The sequence below is a fragment of the Cebus imitator genome, unplaced genomic scaffold (assembly GCF_001604975.1).
Source record: "Cebus imitator isolate Cc_AM_T3 unplaced genomic scaffold, Cebus_imitator-1.0 Scaffold630, whole genome shotgun sequence".
Taxonomy (NCBI): Eukaryota; Metazoa; Chordata; class Mammalia; order Primates; family Cebidae; genus Cebus; species Cebus imitator.
The window spans coordinates 205,475-225,280 of NW_016107945.1; the positions used below are offsets into that span (position 1 = coordinate 205,475).

General features: G+C 37.1%; 1 protein-coding gene across 50 annotated transcripts in view; it reads left to right on the forward strand.

The window, feature by feature from the left end:
- Positions 1-19,806, forward strand: part of LOC108295309 (regulating synaptic membrane exocytosis protein 1) — a 224,059-nt gene that overhangs the window by 195,441 nt on the left and 8,812 nt on the right. For all 50 annotated transcript variants that reach the window (XM_017517439.2, XM_037734512.1, XM_037734514.1 and 47 more), the window contains 2 exons: positions 15,923-16,061; positions 18,904-19,016. In XM_017517439.2, the coding sequence (XP_017372928.1) occupies positions 15,923-16,061; positions 18,904-19,016 (252 nt within the window). The remainder of the gene's footprint in view (positions 1-15,922; positions 16,062-18,903; positions 19,017-19,806) is intronic.

Genomic DNA, 19,806 nt, shown 5'->3' on the forward strand with positions numbered 1-19,806 from the left:
TTGCTCTCCATTTGCTTGGTAAATCTTCTTCCATACCTTTGTTTTGGGTCTTTGCACGTGAGATGGGTCTCCTGAATACAGCACACTGATGGGTCTTGACTTTTTGTCCAGTTTGCCAGTCTGTGTCTTTTGATTGGGGATTTAGTTCATTTACATTTAACATTAATATTGTTATGTGTAAATTTGATCCCACCATTTTGTTACTGGTTGGATGTTGAAACCCTGAATAGACCAGTAACAAGGGCTGAAGTTTAAGGCAGCGTCCTTTGGTTGGCGCTGTTTCTTCATTATGTCGTTGGTCTTTACCATTTGGTTCTTTTTTGCAGTGGCTGGTACTGGTTGTTCCTTTCTGTGTTTAGTGCTTCCTTCAGTAGCTCTTGTAAGGTGGGTCTGATGGCAACAAAATCTCTCAGCAATTGCCTGTCTGTAAAGGATTTTATTTCTCCTTCACTTCTGAAGCTTAGTTTGGCTGTATTTGAAATTCTGGGTTGAAAGTTCTTTCCTTTAAGGATGTTGAGTATTGGCCCCCACTCTCTTCTGGCTTGTAGGGTTTCTGCCGAGAGATCCACTGTGAGTCAGATGGGCTTCCCTTTGTGGGTGACCTGACCTTTCTCTCTGGCTACCCTTAATGTAGTTTCTTTTGTTTCAACTCTGGTGAATCTCAAAATTATGTGCCTTGGGGTTGCTCTTCTTGAAGAGTATCTTTGTGGTGTTCTCTGTATTTCCTGTATTTGAATGTTGGCCTGCCTTGCTAGGTTGGGGAAGTTCTGGATAATATCCTGAAGAGTGTTTTCCAGCTTGGATTTATTCTCCCCTTCATCTTCCAGTACACCAGTCAAGTGTATATTAGGTCTTTTCACATAATCCCATATTTCTTGGAGGCTTTGTTCATTTTTTTTCACTCTTTTTTCTCTTTTCTTGCGTTCTCATTTTATTTAATTGAGTTGATCTTCAATCTCTGATATCCTTTCTTCTGCCTGAGCGATTTAGCTATAGAAACTTGTGTGTGCTTCGCAAAGTTCTTGTGTTGTGTTTTTCAGGTCCATCAAATTGTTTATGTTCCTCTCTAAGCTTGTTATTCTAGATAGCATTTTGTCTAACCTTTTTTCAAGGTTTTTCGTTTCTTTGCATTGAGTTAGAATATGTTCCTTTAGCTCAGAGAAGTTTGTTATTACCCACCTTCTGAAGCCTGCTTCTGTCAGTTTGTCAAGTTTGTTCTCCATTCTGTTTTGTTCCCTTGCTGGTGAGGAGTTGTGATCCCTTGATGGGGGTGAGGCGTTCTGGTCTTTGATGGTTTCATCCTTTTTGCACTGGTTTCTTCCCATCTTCTTGGATTTATCTAGCTTTGATTTCAGGTAGCTGCTTGGGAAAATGGCCTCTCCTTTGTCTGCCTGCAGAAGTGCTACTGGGCTGCCACAGATTTAGTGGAACTGCTGCCTAGATTTCCTGCATCTTTTGTTTACTCAGGAAGATTAGGCCTACCTCGGCAATGGCAGCTATCCTTCCCCTCGCTGAGCTGATCGTGCCTGATTGTGCTCTAACTGATGTGCTGGCTGCGATACTCTCAAGTGAGAGGGCTTCAGCCTGCTGGGCTTTGTGGGGGAGGGATCATCCTAGCCATATGCCCTGATTCCCTGCTTTCAGTTCCCTTTCTTTCTAGGGGTTGGGTAGCTCTGTCCCATGGACTTTCTCGGAGTGGGCCAGTGCTTCCACCTAGATCTGTGCTGACAACCCCAGCACCACTGGAGTTGCTGCTCAGCCCTATTCAGGCAGCTCACGGGGGCTTTTCATCCCAGCAAAGATTTCCTGTTCTGTGGGTTGTGGAGAGCTTGGATGAAGCACAGTATTTGAACCAAAGTCCCAGAGGGGGAGAGCCCCTGATCCTCCGGTCAGTTGCACATACCTCCCAGGTGGGGCAGTGCCCCACCCTGCCTCAACTTGCCCTCTTTGGTTTATACACACTGTCCAACAAGACCCACAAAATGAACTTGGTACCTTGTTTGGAACTGTGGAGATCACTTGGCTTCTGCATTTCTCTCACTGAGAACTGCATTCCAGAGCTGCCTCTATTCAGCCATCTTGGAACCTTCCCCCCCACCAGATTAATTTTTTATGCATAAGTTATATTCTCCCCAGTCATGGAGTGATTCTTTATCAATGTCATACAGCCTACTCTCAAATTACTACGAAGGCCTGTGTGGCCAGGCTTCAGATTAGCACAATTTAGTTTATTTGCCTATTTTTCCTCTTTTCATATCCATACTTTGAGCTAGGGCAGGTCTCAGTTTTTTCAGAGTCTGACCAAAACTCCAAACAAAATTACCTAATACGCTTGTTCTAATGATAGTTCCTCCAAATGGATCAAAATAAAGGATTCATTATTTATGAAGCATGGGACAGTTTTATACTTGAGAGATTCCAGGCTTGCTGGAAACCCTGAGCGATAATGGAAATAAACGTACATATATACCATTTAAAAGTTATAAACCAAACTAACAAAATGCTAAATAAAAGGTCTTTTAGTCTCCTTCTTTGACAAAAATATCTTTTTAATGACCAAGGAGGTCACATTTCAATTCAGAATTCTCAGGCTCCCCAGAGTTCTGTGCTTCTGCCTGACTTACCCCACCTCCTGCTAAAACCTGACACCCACCTTCTTCTATTCCCAAACCTTGGCTCTGTCCTATATTTTGAGGGTCCTTGCACACGTGTTCAAGGGTGCAAGGACCCTCTGTCCATTGCCATTTGGACTTCAGGGTATGCACACTGCTGATACTATCTACCCTCAGGAGAGTAAACCCTAGAAAGACATCTGGGCTAGCCCTGGAATTGAATTCAGGGCCGTTTTGGCTGGAAATTCTAGGATCCTATGGATCTGAAGGTTAATTCAGAAGGGAACATGGGCTCTGAGTGGGCATGGACTCTTGGTGGGCACATCTTCTTGGCCCCCTCTTGGCCTGTGGCACAGGGAAGGCTATATGCTATGTGAAGAGGTAAGATCCAAAGAGGGCAGAGTAGGACCCTTTAAAGCAAGAACAGAGTAGGGCCGCAAGCAAGGGTTTGAAGGCCAAGATGAGACTATCTTTTCATAGTGTCTTGAATATAATATGTTCTTATGAACTACCTGTACTGATTAACTCACTTATTGATTTCATCTTTGTGAATTTTTGTTTTATATACAGACCTATAGCTTTCTGGTTTCTTAGGAAATCATGGCTAATCCTCATATGATAAATGTGTACAACTAAAAGATGTAAAGAAATCACAAATGGCTCTTTACACAAACTTTGCCTTTAGGAGATAATTAAACATTTTTTATTTTTTCCTTGTAACACTTAACTAGTTCATATGAACAATAATAATTCCAACTTCTCAGTAATGGTCACATAAGTTGTTCAAAGCATTTTGCTCCCCCTTCCTTAGAAACGTATGCTAACACGTGCTGTCTGCCTCTCTACTGTGGATTGGGAAAATCATAAGCACTCAAGAATAAATTAATACTTTTCTCTGCTGTTATTTCAAGCTACATTGAGACCCTCAACAAAAACTGCCCAATTAACCCTTATCACCCTACCATTTAGAGTACCTGATGCTGTGATTTTGAGTTTCAGTGTGGGGACTTCATTACTGATGATTAATTACATATGCTACATCTCTTTTAGATCAGTTGTACTTCTGTTTCAAGGTCTCTCAAGAATTGCTGCCTATCTCTTTAAGTTGCCCTCCTAGGTCTCCCAAAAAGAATTTCACATATATGACATAGCTTGTATTCTAAATCAGACCATTTCAATTTTGATGAAAATCCATCTAGTTCATTTTATGGAATGTGGTAAGAAGTACAGAGAATCTATTTCATTTACAGAATATAGAAAACACTTTTTAAAATTTTCTTTGTGATCTAAAACTCTCTCTTTTATCTATAACTTGTGCAGTACAGTCATTGCCACACAATAATTAAGAAGTTCATACATATATGTCTTTTTCAGAATTTTAAAAAGGCCACCTCTGGGTAGGCATGGTGGTTCACACCTGTAATCTCAGCACTTTGGCAGGCCGAGGCAGGTGGATCACCTGAAGTCAGGAGTTTGCAACCAACCTGGCCAACATGACGAAATTCTGTCTCTTAAAAAAAAAAAAAAAAAAAAAAAAAAAAAAAAAAAGCTACCCGGGCATGGTGGCGGGCACCTGTAATCCCAGCTACTCAGGAGGCTGAAGCAGGAGAATCACTTGAACACTGGGGACAGTGGCTGCAGTGAGCCTAGATCACACCACTTCATTCCAGCCTGGGCGACATAGTAAGACTCGGTCTCAAAAAAAAAAAAAAAAAGAAAAGGACACCTCTGTTTATTGTACCCTGTGGGGTGCCATGAGGGTATTTAATAAACGGTGTTTATTGCTAGAATCTTCCCCACCTCTAATCCAACATTCTCTGAGAATTTGTAGGGAAGAAAAATTTCCATTAACTCTCTTATTAGAAGAGGAGGCTTATTCTTCCAAACATGAAAGTGTAGAGGATAAAAATGTTCTATCTGAAGCTAAATAACTGAGTATTCTTCCTAAAACTACTTTTATTATTTTAAAAATCCACCCTTTTTTTTATTTAGAATGTTATCTTCTCTGGTACACGGTAGACTCCTGTAGCCAGGTACCCCACACTTTTTTTTATTTAGAATATTATCTTCTCTGGTACACGGTAGGCTCCTGTAGCCAGGTACCCACAGATACAGTGTTTAATCACAACTGTTGCATCATAGTCCCAAAGGGCATCCCAGTCTGGGCTGTTATAGTGACTTCATCATGTCAGAGGCATAGGCTTCCCCAGCTTCATTAAATTCTCCTATCTTAGACCCAAAGTAGTTGCTCTAGCTCCCACCATCATGTCACCATGCTTTCAAGAGCAGAGGAGGGAAGGGAAATATGGTCAGCCCTTAGCTTAGAGGATGGGAAGTTTACCAGTAAAAGAAGTGGTGAGAATGGATATTAGAGGCACATGTAATTATCTGTGACATGTTACAGCTTAATAGTACTGCATTCTAAATAGCATTTGGAGTTAAATGTGAAGCCCAGAATGTGTGCTTTGAATAGAGCAAGGAGAATTGGCATCATTCTACTTGAAGATGTAATCTGTGCAGAGTATTTTGAGACCTTATTCTGCAACAAAACTTTAAATAGGTACCAGGCACTTTCCTGGATGCTTTACATGAATTATTTCATTTAATACTCAACCTAGGAACTAGGTATTTTGATCCCCCCATTTCACAGATGAGGAAACTAAGGTGTAAAAAGGCTCACTAGGCTGCCCGCAGGCACAGAAATAATGAGTGGTAAAGCTGGTACTTGAATCCAGGCATTCTGATTCCAGAGTTGCCCCTCAAATCACTTGGAATATTAGGCTCCCTGTTGAGATTGGATAGGAGGAAAGATTCCCCAAAACCTTGAGTTTAAATAAAAGTTTTTAAAATTATATGAAACAGTGCAATAAAGCATTTGCCTCTTTCTGGGTTTCAGCCTGAAGTATTACTTTATTATTATAGTCAGGGTGGTAGATAGGAGATATTCTAGGTTTATGCTTAGTAAATGAAATCCAGCTTCATCTGAGGTATTAACTTAGACCAAAGGAGAGTAAAGAAAACAAAAGTGAAGTAAATGCGGTGTTTTTACTACTCTTGAGCAAATAAAATCTGAGCCTTTATCTTCCTGTTGTCAAGACTTGTTAATAAATGATTTCAGTATACCCATGTAATACTTCAGATCACTTTTTTAAAAACTGAGATGGAGTCCAGATGTGTTTTCCAGACTGGCCTTGAACTCCTGGACTCAAGCAATCTTCCCACCTCGGCCTTCCAAAGTGCTGGGATTACAGGTATAAGCCACCATGCCTAGCCTTCGGACCACTGCTTATTTAAGGCAACCTGAAAATAAGTCCATCCCAGCATTTGGGGCTTAATCTTATCCTCAGACAATTTAGGTGATTATTTATCTCCACATGCTTTAAGTATTTAAATCATCACAGTTATTAAACAGCGTGATAAAATAATAAAATCCACTACCTAGATGTATTTGTTTACTAGGGCTGCCATAACAAAATACCATAGACTGGTTGGCTTAAACATCAGGTATTTATTTTCTTAACATTCTAGAGGTTAAAAGTTCATGATCAAGGTGTCAGCTGGTTTGGTTTCTTCTGAGGCTCTCTCTCCTTGGCTTGCTTTCTTGGTTTGGTTTCTTCTGAGGCTCTCTCTCCTTGGCTTGCTTTTGGCTACTGTTTTGTTGCCTTTTCCTAAGGTGTTCCCTCTTGTGCAGGTGGCCCCTGGTGTCTCTCTGTGATGCCTGATCTCCTGCTCTACAACACCAGTCGTCAAATTGGATTAGGGCCCACCTTAATCACCTTGTTCTAACTTAATCACTTACAGTCACATTCTGAGGCACAGTGGTTAGGGCTTCAACATGTGTTTTAGACGGACATAATTTAGCTCCTAACACTAGAAATACTTTGGAAACAATGAAGCTGTAAAATCAAACAATTTACAACAGTGAGAAGTTCAGCATTTGGATGTTTCCCCCTCTCTCATCTGGCTTTAGCCAAAACAAGGTGTAGTACAGAGGTTATGTTTCAATGAATACAAATCTCTTAAATATTTTTGGGCAGCCTTATTAATTTTAATATCAACATTATTTAAAACATATGAAAGGCCATATCGAACTTGCCGTTTTTTATACTTTCAACAGCTGGGCATAGGGAAAAATCAAAGTTATATTAGCTAACATTTTGCTGAAAATATAAGTGTGACTGAGTAATCTAAGGAGATCTGACAGGCAAGGCTTTATAGTCAATCATAACAACACCAGGTTTTTAATGAAAGAATGACAGCCAAGGAAGAGCTGAAAATAAAAGTAAAGGTCAATGTTGGAACAGATGAATCCTTTTCTGAATTAGTATCTGTAAATAACAAGTACATAGTAACAAAAGAAAACATTTTATATCTTTTGGGTTGGGGAAATGGAATAAAAAAGGATAAGTACATCACTAGGAAAGATTTGAAGTGTTCTCTTGAAGGAAAATATGGAAGAATGATTCCATCTGTCTTACAAAAATATTCAGAATGATACTGTTTTTAATTTCTTGAGCACTATATTCTTTCATTAGAAATATATTTGGAAAATGGGAAAATGGAAGGAGCATAATGGAGTTTATGATTGATAGGATTAACCTGGAGAATAAGTGAGAGAAAATGAAGAAAACAATAAAAGTCAAAGAACTCTTGTGCCATTTTCTAAAAATAATCCTCTAACCTATGAAATTTTTATAGTTGTATGTATCTGACTTAGGATAAAATATATTCAAAAACTTTGGCATAACACAAAAGGAATATTTGTGTTTATTTGCTTAAATACTAAAGAAAATGATGGCACTATTAGGTAAGACTAATAAAAATTTTAACTTCATGGTTACCACATGCTTCCAATCTGACATCAACAAGGAACTGCTGCATATTTTCTTTTAAGAAATAATTTTAGATATATGACAATTTTACTCTATTAGATTGCATATAATACAAAGTATACTCTATTCTATATAGGTAATATTGGTATAAGGAAGACCAGGACCTTGAGATCATTAAGAACAGCCTTAATAACAATACTACATCAGCTCAAATGATATGTAACTGTGCACCCTGAGAGCCTTAGATAAAAGGCCCTCCACCTGCAGTGTTTACTTCTCTGACTTCACACCTCACTATCTTCACTCACCATTAAATTAACTCTGGTCATTCATGAAATGTAGTTATCTTGAGGGGCCATGCTTTTTCTCTTCAGGAGCTTTAAATATGCTGCTCTGCTGGCTTTAAATTCAACTATACAATTCCCCTCCACTCCTGCCTACACTCTACCTCTACACAGAGTGAAAATTTCCTGTGAAAATCTCTTTTTTATAAATTTATTTATTATACTTTAAGTTATTGGGTACATGTGCAGATCATGCAGATTTGTTACATAGGTATACACTTGCTATGGTGGTGGTTTGTTGCATCCATCACCCCATCATCTACATTAGGTATTTTTCCTAATGCTATCCCTCTACAATCCCCCACCCCCTGCTATTCCTCCCCTCCCCCCCACCCGTGGTGTGTGATGTGCCCCTTTCTGTGTCCATGTGTTCTCATTATTCAATTCCCGCTTATGAGTGACAACATGCAGTGTTTGGTTTTCTGTTCTTGTGTCAGTTTGCTGAGAATAATAGTTTCCAGATTCATCCATGTCCCTGCAAAGGATATTAACTTATCCTTTTTTATGGCTGCATAGTATTCCATGGTGTCTGTGTGCCACGTTGTCTTTATCCAGTCTATTATTGATGGGCATTTGAGTTGGTTCCAGGTCTTTGCTATTGTGAACAGTGCCACAATAAACATATGTGTGTATGATCTTTATAATAGAATGATTTATAATCCTTTGGGTATATACGCAGTAACAGGATTGCTAGGTCAAATGGTATTTTTATTTCTAGATCCTTAAGGAATCACCACACTGTCTTCCACAATTGTTGAATTAATTTACACTCCCACTAACAGTGTAAAAGCATTCCTATTTCTCCACATCCTCTCTAGCCTCTGTTGTTTCCTGATTTTTTAATGATTGTCATTCTAACTGGCATGAGGTGGTATCTCAATGTGGTTTTGATTTACATTTCTCTAATGACCAGTGATGGTGAGCATTTTTTCATATGTTTGTTGGCTGCATAAATGTCTTCTTTTGAAAAGTGTCTTGCCCACTTTTGATGGGGTTGTTTTTTTCTTGTAAATTTGTTTAAGTTCTCCATAGATTCTGGATATTCGCCCTTTGTCAGATGGGTAGATTGCAAATTTTTTTTCCCATTCTATTGGTTGCCAGTTCATGCTATTGATAGTTTCTTTTGCTGTGCAGAAGCTCTTAAGTTTAATTAGATTTCATTTGTCTATTTTGGCTTTTGTTGCCATTGCTTTTGGCATTTTAGTCATAAAGTCCTTGCCCATGCCTATGTCCTGAATGGTATTGCCTAGGTTTTCTTCTAGAGTTTTTATGGTGTTAGGCCTCATGTTTAAATCTTTAATCCATCTAGAGTTAATTTTTGTAATAGATGTAAGGAAGAGATCCAGTGTCAGCTTTCTGCATATGGCTAGCCAGTTTTCCCACACCATTTTTAAATAGGGAATCCTTTTCCCATTGCTGGTTTTTTTCTGGGTTGTCAAAGATAAGATGATTATAGTTGTGTGGTGTTCTTTCTGAGGCCTCTGTTCTGTTCCATTGGCCTATATCTCTGTTTTGGTACCAGTACCATGCTGTTTTGATTACTGTAGCCTTGTAATATAGTTTGAAGTCCAGTAGTGTGATGCCTCCAGCTTTGTTCTTTTTGCTTAGAATTGACTTGGCTATGAAGGCTCTCTTTTGGTTCCATATGAAGTTTAAGGTGGTTTTTTCTCTCTAACCCATACTATTAGGCCTAATAATGTGTTTTTCCCTGTTCATCTAATTATTCCAGTCTACATAGAAATAAGCTCTGCTTAAAGAAAAAGGCATCTTAAAGAAAAAGGCAGTCTCCCCTAATACTATGTGACTTTCCAAATATTACCTCTCAATTACAGTAAACCTTTTCAAAATAGTCATAGGAGCTGTCTCTATTTACTGGCCTCTCATTCCCTCTTCTGACTGGCTGTTCCTTTCCGGGACTTAACCCTACTGCTTCACTGAATCTGCTCCTCTGAGAGTCAGTTATCTCTGTGAATCCAAGCACTGTGGTCACTGCTATACTTTTTTCTTGTAAAACTCTTAAGTAGAAATCAACAACATATTTTTTACTTCTTGACACGCTTTCTTCTGATTTCTGTACCATTGCCCTTACTGTTTCCCCCGCACCTTAAGAGCTCCTCCTTTTCAGCCTGCTTGACAGTCTTGATTTTCTTCTGGACCTCTAACTGTGGGAATATTCCAAGCTCCATTCTCTTTACCCTGTTTGTCTACATTTCCTCCCTAAGTTGTTTCATTTAGCACCATAGATTTTAATTGTATCTGCTTGTCAATATATTCTGTCTGTCTTTCTAGCCTTGACCTGTTTCTCATGGTCCTAACTTATAAATACATGTTTATTGTATTCCCTATTCTATCTTATTACTCGTGTATCTGAAGCACCTAGAACAATGCATATATCATAGGTTCTTGGTGCATAATGAGTATTTATAGAATGAATTAATAAATCAGTTGGTGTTTCTAAATATAACACATATCTCTAAATATGCAAAGAGAGAAAGAGTTCACAAGTAAATATGATGCCTTTTGGAATACTCTTTGAGAAAAAGTTTGCTCTTCCAGAACACGGGGAAATGTTGCCCCCAAACATTTTGGATTTTAGTAGTTTTTCATGTGACTATGACTAGAGAATATTAAATGCACTAATTTTCTGATCTTTTTATTCCTGATAAAATACTTGGGATGGTGTTCACAAATCAAAAGTTTCATGTCATAATAAGGCTTCATGTCTTTATAAGGTTAATGATTCTTCAGTGGATATCAATAATTAATAATTATGGCATTCTTAAAAAGCATAACAGTATTTTTAATATGTATATGTTTTAGTGAACTAGATTTATATTAAACATATTACATAGATGTAACCCATATTTGTTATAATTATAGCATATATATATAGATGCAGATAATTATACATTTGTGCTTATATAGAATATTTATGCTTTTTAACAAACTTTTACAAACGAACTTGTAAAGCCATATGTGAATATATACATGAAAATACCTGTGTAGATAAACCATTGTTTTATTTGCAAAATAAATAAGACCAGACTTTACGTTTTCCTAAAATGTTGTACAATGGAAGGATTGCAGGACTAAGATTTAGAAAGACAGGTTTCTAATTCAGCTTGCTGGTAACTAATGTGATGTTAAGCAAGTCATTATATCCACTAGAATGTAAGCTCCATTGGGGCAGCGATTTTGTCTGTTGTGCTCATTGCTATATAACTAGCACTAGAAAAGACTGGACCCAGAGCAAGTGCTGAACCAAGTTGTTGCATGAATTCTGTTTCTGCAGATTTATAGTTTCCACATCTATAAAATAATGTTTCTTCTAATCCTCACATTCCAAATTAATATTAGGGCCCTTATGAATTTGAATAAGGCAAATTCAAAACTAGAACTGTTTATTGAGCTTCTGCCTGGACTGTTATATTGCTTAGTCAATCAAAGCTCTTTTCATGAATACTTATTAATATGAATAAGACAATAGATGTCAGTTCATCTGCCATCTTCAATGAGCAGGAATAAAACAAAAACTTTAATGTTAAAAATGTATTATTCAAATTCCCAAAATCAAGTAAATATAAAAGAAAGTTCAATAACTAGCCCCTCAAATGCTGTTTTTCTGGCATTTGTATCCTTTACACTGTGGAAGCTATTAAAGTTTAAAACTGCTCTTAAGAATTTTGAGACACCCTGTAGACACACCCTTCTTTAAGAAAACTCGATATCCCAACTAAAACATACAAATTAATAAAGATTTTCCACTTATAAAGTTTTTCGTTTCATTCATTTTCATTCATTACCAAATATATAACTAACAACAATCACGTGAAACGTGTGTTAGATAATGCAAGAGAAATCAGTTATTGACAGTCTTCACTCCACCGCCGCTGGACTGCCAGCAACACACAGAGCCCGAGATCACTGGTGATGCCTCTGGGTTGGAGTCAACATCGACATTACAAAGACTGGAGAGGAAGCCTGGGGACCTGTGCACCACTTGCAAGAACTACAGCCCTCTTCTTCCCCTCTGCCACAGCCACCATTACTCACAACCCCCCTGTCACCACGACCGATCCTGACAGTGTATTGCTTTCCTTTCCTTGTGGCTTGTGTCCTCACTTCCCCCTGCCTTGCCTAATCAGACCCTGGCTCTTTTTCAAATAAAACCACTCCTGCTTTACCTTGTCACTCACTACCCCCTCATCCTGCCTGATTTTTTTCCCATAGCAGTTACTATCAGCGATATCATGTCTTTGTTTACTGTCTTTCTTGAATACACACCCAAACTAGAATGTAACCTCTTTTAAGCAGGAAATTTGTCATCCATCCATATATCCCCAGCACCTGGAGCAGTGTGTGACACATAATAGATGCTCCATAAATATTTATTGGATGGATAGATGGATGAGTGAACAAAACACAGAATGAACTAACACTCTAACCTGAACCTGCCATACTGCTGATCCTCTTAACTGTTTCTCCTTCAATTGCCAGCAGCACCTCACCATTTAGATTTAAAGTTCCTGTAATTTCTCTAGCCATGATCCTCATTATTTTCAATAACTGGTGTTCTAACCTAATTTTATTGTCTCGTGCTGCCTTGGAAAAACACTTGTAATTCACCTTGGCTCAATACTTTGGTAATATACCTCTAGGGCTTGCCCCGTCCCTCAAGTGAGAGTGGCCAGTATGTGGCCATGAATTGCCGCTGTTCTACCGCAGTGACTTCATAAATGAATTACCTCTAGAAAGGAATCATAGTATATAAATAAATAAATAAATGCCAAAACTAAACTAAACAGCATTTACAATGGCCATAAATGAAGTCCCTGCCTTTGGTAAGTGTGCATCTTCTACAATAACAAGTCGAGTGGACAAGATAGAGTCCAAAAAGGGGAAAGGTAGAGAATTCTTGAGCCACAGGTAGGTAAGTGGGAACATCCATATGACTGTTGGTATAAATCACTACCGTTTTTCTAAAGGGGAATTTAGAAATCGCTATTTAAATTTCTTTCTTTTTTGAGATGGAGTTTTGCTCGTCACCCAGGCTGGAGTGCAATGGTGCAACCTCGGCTCATTGCAACCTCCGCCTCCCGGGTTCAAGTGATTCTCCTACCTCAGCCTCCTGAATAGCTGGAATTACTGGTGCCCACCACCACGCCTCGCTAATTTTTGTATTTTTAGTAGAGATGGGGTTTCAGCATGTTGGTTGGCCAGGCTGTCCTCAAACTCCTGACCTACCCTTTCAGTAGCATTTCAACTTCTAGCAATTCATTCTGTAGAAACTTTCCTATAACAACTGGAAACATCCAAAAACCCATTAATAAAGAGATGGTTTAATGATGAAACCACAGTCATAAAATGGAATAGTGCAATCCTTAAAAAGAATAAATATATACCTGTTTGTGTTAAATGGAATGTGAAAATTGCACTTTAGTATATGTGGTGTGATTTCCCTATCAACAGTTTATACCTCTGTTCTAGATATGAGAAATAACAATGAATAATACTTACAATGATCCTGCTCTCATAGATGTTGGGGGAATGGATGCAGCAAACCACCATGAGACGTGTACCTATGTAACAAACCTGCACGATCTGCACATGTACCCCAGAACTTAAAGTATAATTTTAAAAAGAAATAAATTATAACTGGAAAACAGATCACAAACAAATAATGGTTTAATATGAGATGAAGCAGTGCTACGAAGAAAAAGCACAGCAAAAGGGATAAAGAGTGATGAAAGAAGCAGAAAAAGCCTCTCTGAGGAGACAGCCTCTCTTGAATCAGAAATCTGAATAAGGAACAAGGCAAGAAAGTCAGAAGGGACAGATAGAAGTAAAAAAGGCCCAGAAGAAGCATCCTTACAGGCTTGAGGAAATACAGGGAAGACAGTGTGACTGGAAAGCATTGATCATATGGAATGAGGGACAGAAGATGAGATGTGAAGTGTCCGAGGACCAGATCATATGGCATTTCCGGGGTCATGATAACAATTTTGGATTTTCATTTTATTTTGGTGATTAATCATTAGAAGATCTTGAGCAGGGGAATGATATATTCAAATTTACATTTTTAAAGAATCACTATGGCTGCTATGTCTAGAATATTCTGAGGAGGAAAGGAATAGAAGCAGTGAGACCAGCTGTATGGGTATGACAGTGCTCTTTTGAGTGATAGTAGTGTCTGCACATAGGATTGGAGCTGTGGAGAGGAAGAAGAATGACCAGAGTGTGATGCATTTTGAAGGTAAAGCCAAGAGGATTCGCTGATGGATTGGGTGCGGGGTATGTTAGAGGAATCAAAGATGATTACAAGAATTTAGGCCTGATCAGCCGAGTGAATGGCAGTACCATTTGCTAAGGGAGGAGGATTTAGTAGTAGGAGATGGCAGTGTGGTGGAGGTGGGGAAGAGTTCTGTCTTGGATATGTTCATGTTGAAGTGCCTGTTATATCTGTAAATGGAGCTACTAGGTAATTGGGTTAATGACTTCAGCATTTAGCAGAAAGGTTAAGTCCTTGATGTATACTTGGGGGCATAAAGGCATGAATGGCTTCGTTAGCTGTGTTAAAGCTATGTTAGAGATCATCTAGGAAGTAATTGTAGAAGAAAGCAAGAAGGTCTGAGGCCTGAGGTCTAGGGATCTTCTATATCTAAAAATCTCAAAGAGGAAAAATCCAGCAGAAGAGACTGGGATGTAACAACCAATGACAAAGAAGGAAAAATGGAGAGGGTGGATTGCAGTAGCCAAGTGAAGAAGTGTGTATAGGTATAAAGAAAAAATAATTCCCAAATTATTAACCATTGACTTCCTTGAGTGGTGAAATTATAGGGACCATTCAATGTTTGTAATTTCTTTTAATATTTAAATATTTTGTAACATACACATATTGTCTTTGTAAGCAAAAATAGCAATACAAAGAACAATAAAAAATAAAATTTAATAACATATTAAAACAATGTGTAGAAAGCATCAGCATTAGTCCATATAACATAACCTATTATGTCCTTGATTAGACAATTTACAAAAGGAATCCAGTGACCAAAAATGAGAGGGAAAAAAATGCAGTGTTTCATATGGCTTATCTAAGAGTGTATGTAGGTACCTGCTTTGTAGAGGTTTTATGAGGATTGAAAAGTTAAAGTGTTTATATAGTATTTATTATGTATGTAATTATATAGGGAGCATTTTTCATATATTATTAATGGGTATTAAGTGATACTATACAAAAACTAAAGAGAAAACCAGAAATGTATATAGAATGTATAGATGGAATAAAGTCTAACAGTTTTCCTAACCTATTGATACTGCTCATACATGTAAGCAAATAAATATTTTAGGATTTATTTCCATGTTTTGAATAGAATGCTGATTAGTGCATTTCAAAGTGGCTCAAGAAAATTCCTCTGAACTTACCAAGAATTGAAATGAAAATGTGTGTAACTCCCAGTGCAAATGGAGGTGTACACCCCAAAGCTGCCAGTCAGAAGTCACTCAGGGCTTGAGATAGCTGTGTAGCCTTGGAATTAGGATAAAATCTATTATACCTAACTCCATAACCTATATGCCATCCCAAATGAGTATAAATATTATATAGTGTATGTTAAAGTGTTGCAAAAATCATCAAGTAAAATACTAGTTTCTCTTTATGAGGATTGCTGATATGTGATAGTACAAAAACTGTGGTATTTTTCATACTGGATTCCAAGCACCTTTTCCTTAAAAGAACATGACCTATCATTTGGGACTATTCATACACATTTAGAGAATTCTGTATTAGGAGAAACCTATTAGATTGTTTACCATTATCTTTCCACCTAACAGCTGGGTGCCACATTCAGATTTTCAGTAAAGTTGTCACTATCGATAATACATTGAGTTCATTTTGGCTGATTGAGATGCAGGAAGTCACTGAAACTATGGCCATGGCGTACCATCCAGTGCTACTCTTAGCCAAGTATACGCTGGCAAGGAGCCTGAATCAAGCAAAGTACTCTCTTAGGCTACTATTTTTCTGATTAAATTTGTAATTATGTGTAAAATTAACTATTGTATTGCAGGATCAATTGATATTCAGGGAAAAACTGTCTAAATAAAACTTAGAGTTTCTTTTATTCTCTCCTGTCAGAGTCGGGCCACAAAAAGTTAAAAAGTACCATCCAGAGAAGCACAGAAACAGGCATGGCAGCTGAAATGAGGAAGATGGTAAGACAGCCAAGCCGAGAGTCTACTGATGGCAGCATCAACAGTTACAGCTCTGAGGGCAAGTAAGTGCTGTCAGCATGTCCGCATGGCTGTGGAACCACAAATTTTGTACTAATCAGTAAAATTAACAAAGCCGCTGAGTGTTACTGTGCAGCTGTCTATTTAACCAGAATTTCAACCATCCGTTTTAAACTACCCTGATGGCTTGTAAGTAAGAACACATGGACACACCTCTATACCTGGTCGTTCATATGTTTCAAGGATGAAGAAATTCTGAGTCCACATAAACAAACTGATTTCCTCCATCTAGGAAAGCCCAGAATAGTCCTTTGCTGGATGTTTAGTGTAGAAATGCCACATGTAATGGACTCTCATATGGGAAACTCAGCCTGTCCCTGTTACCAAAGTCTACATTAAAATTTAGAAGTAAGGAACTGATTTCATATGTTCTTAAATTTCTCCAAGCTATTTTGAATCCTAAGCTTTTCTAACATTCTCATACATGTAAGTAACTTATATTTTCTTGTTTTTAAACATTGCTGACTCATTTTTACCTTATGTAATAATCCAGGATCTATCAGCTTCATTAGTTTTCTGACTAAAATGTTTTAGTTAATTCTGAAAAAATTGAATAAGATTTTTTTTTTACTCATTTTTATTTTTTACCATTTCATTTGGATCCCGCACAAAACCTGCTTCTTCTAGTGCTTGAGAATATTTCTGGTAAAACTGAATTCTTATTGAGGTAGTGGATCTTACAAATAAGTAATTAATGTGCTGTGTAGGATTACATGGAGATTCACCACACATACATTTTCCATAATTATTTATTAATTATCACTCACATTATTCATATACCAATCTAATATTCCTAATTTCTTGTCTTTACTGGAATTTTTCTATTTTGTTTAGAAAATTTAACAAAATTATGCCAAGCTACTGGTTGTAATACTCTTTCCCATTCCTGAAACTAATTGGTCTCTGTTTAGTTGGTCAAATGACTGGTGTGCATATTTCCAGTAAGGAATAGCTAAGAACAAAAATCAGCAAGTATGAAAGTTATAGAGATAAACTTACTGACAAAATACCAATATTTGATGAAGTAGCATAAAGTAATGTACAAATGAGACTTGAAGACATTATTTTCTGATACAAAAAAGTAACAAATTTGCCTCCATCATAAACCACTTAATCTCTTGGATTTATGGTCATTGTTTCTGGATGGGATTATAATATGCATCCCATTTAATTTCCTTGGTTAAGAGAAATAACAGATGTGAAATCACAGTGGAAACAGTAAGTCTCTATAGAAATATTTTCAAATAAGTAATCCTACCCCCCTTCTTTAGGACTTTAAAACTAGGCATCAATGAACCTGTTTTTTCTATTATGCCTGAAATTTAGGCATGATACCTTGACTCATTCCATCATATTTCAAGAGGATTCAGAATGCTAGAAATTATTTTGGCAGCCTGTAACACATGGCAACACTGGTCCTTGGGCCAGTGACCCACAGATGACTTAGTATAGAGATCATTGCTAATTATAGATTACTAGTGAATCTTTTTGATATTTTAAGCTCTAGTGGGAAAAATCTGGCCACTTTCATGTTTTTATGAAAGTTGTGGAATAAAAGGATCCAAAGATTTACATATTTTTATCTATTTTGATTTTTTTGTTAACTTTCTCCTTAAAACATTCAGTGGTGATAAAGATGTGGAAACTGTACTGTAGGAGAATTGTAATATTTAAAGCTGTTTGATATTTTTTATTTTAATTTTATATCTTTCAAATACCTCTACAAGGCAGTGTTTTATAATTTGGCTTCATTATTAAGATCCAGTACTTGGCAGCCATAGTTTAGATAATATTGTTTGGTGCTGTTTGCTTGCTAGTTAACAACAAAACCTTTTAGAGGACCTGCTAATCATGATACTGAACACATTTCTGAGGCATTCAGACCATCAAAGCAAGTACTATGCCAATACCTGTGTAGACTGTTTGATATGTCCCAAGCCAATTTAAGAAAGAAAACTGTAAATATAGTTCTACTTGCTCCAAAAGTATGAGTCCACATATTTTCCCAGCTCTCTAAGTCACTGACTGAGGCATTTTATGCACCAGCAATAATTGGCAGCATGGCATACCTGCAGTACACCTTACAATATTAAAGCAAGATTTTTATTCTAAATAACCAAATAAAACTATTCAATAAAAAAAATGCTCATTCAAAAAAGTGCTTACTGAATACCTATTACATAATGAGCATAGTTCTCGTTACCCAGTGATAACTACATCCGTCAAGAAGAAGAGCACAGGCGCTGCCCTTGTGCAGCCTACATCCTGGGGCTCTCAGTACGTTATATTATAGGAAGAAATGCAGATTTTTAAAATCAATTAATTTCCATTAGAACCAAATAAAAGTCTCAATCTAAACATTTAATTAATTCAAAAATGAATACATTATATGTTTTATTTGTAAATAAGAACTTGCACTATGCTATAAAATTTGTTCAAAAAAATTATTGGCCACTTTTAAAAATTTACTGTTAATGTTACCTAATGTTCATGAGCAAGTATCTGTGTAAGGTTTATGATATAAAAGTTTGCATCTTATTTTTGTTTGTCAGCAACACGTTTGTATAGGGATTTGGAACTTAGTATATTGAAAACCATAACTGAGTCCCTTTGAAAAGAGCATTAAGAGTTTACACCTTTTCTCAATCAATGTTGGGCCTCATATGCTTGGATCAAAGGCAATGCAAAGAATCAATTTTAAAAAAACAGATTGTCTAAGTAATATTTATGTTTCATGATCATAATTAGTCAAATGAAAACTAGTGAAAATAATTCTGGATTATTTCATGGGTTGTTTTCCTTTGGTTTTTATCCTTTGGCTGATAGTTTAATATTTCCTGGAGTGCGTCTGGGAGCTGACAGTCAATTCAGTGATTTTCTTGATGGATTGGGACCAGCCCAGCTTGTTGGCCGCCAAACCCTTGCCACCCCTGCAATGGGTAAGAATCATTTTTTATACATGAAAATTGATGTTTTGTGTTTGACAAAGTCATTTTAAACTTCTAAAATTGTGTAATTGCAATACAAGTGAGAAGCAACATTTTAGCTAGGGTGCTACTGTTTGCAAACAACTATTATAATTTCAAGTACATTTTTCTAATTTGAGATATTATGAAAAAGGAAATAAAATTAGTCATAAATATTTGAATTACTGGAACCCTGTTAAGACACAGAGTCTACAGTGGATCTAAATGTAGGACAAGGGTGGCATTTCACAGCATGGGGGGAAAAAAGACTGTTCAGTAAAGGACAGTGGCGTCACTGTTTACTTCTGTGAAAAAAATTAATGGAATTCCCCCACTCTACACAACTTGCCAAAAAAGTTAATATTTTAGACTTAACTATAAAAAAAAGGGAAGGTGGAGAAAGACACTATAAAGTACTGAAAAACACTTAAGTTGATCTTTCTGTAATATTGCAGTGGGAAAGAATATCAGTAAAATGTATGAAAACCGATTAGCTTGAGGCTACAACATAGTGGAATTTCACAATACTGAGGCTTGATAGAAAATCATACAAGCTTCCTAAGAGGAAAAATAATTTTACAAAAAACTATCAAAAATCAGATTCTCATTGGGCTCCTCACATTTTCACTGGACTCTTCAATAATACTGGAAGCCAGAAGAGTATTAACATTACCTTCAGAATTCTGAGTAACAACTGATTTCCAATCTAGAATACAAAAGCCAGCCAAACTATAAAGTAAATTTGAGGCTAAAGTAGATACAT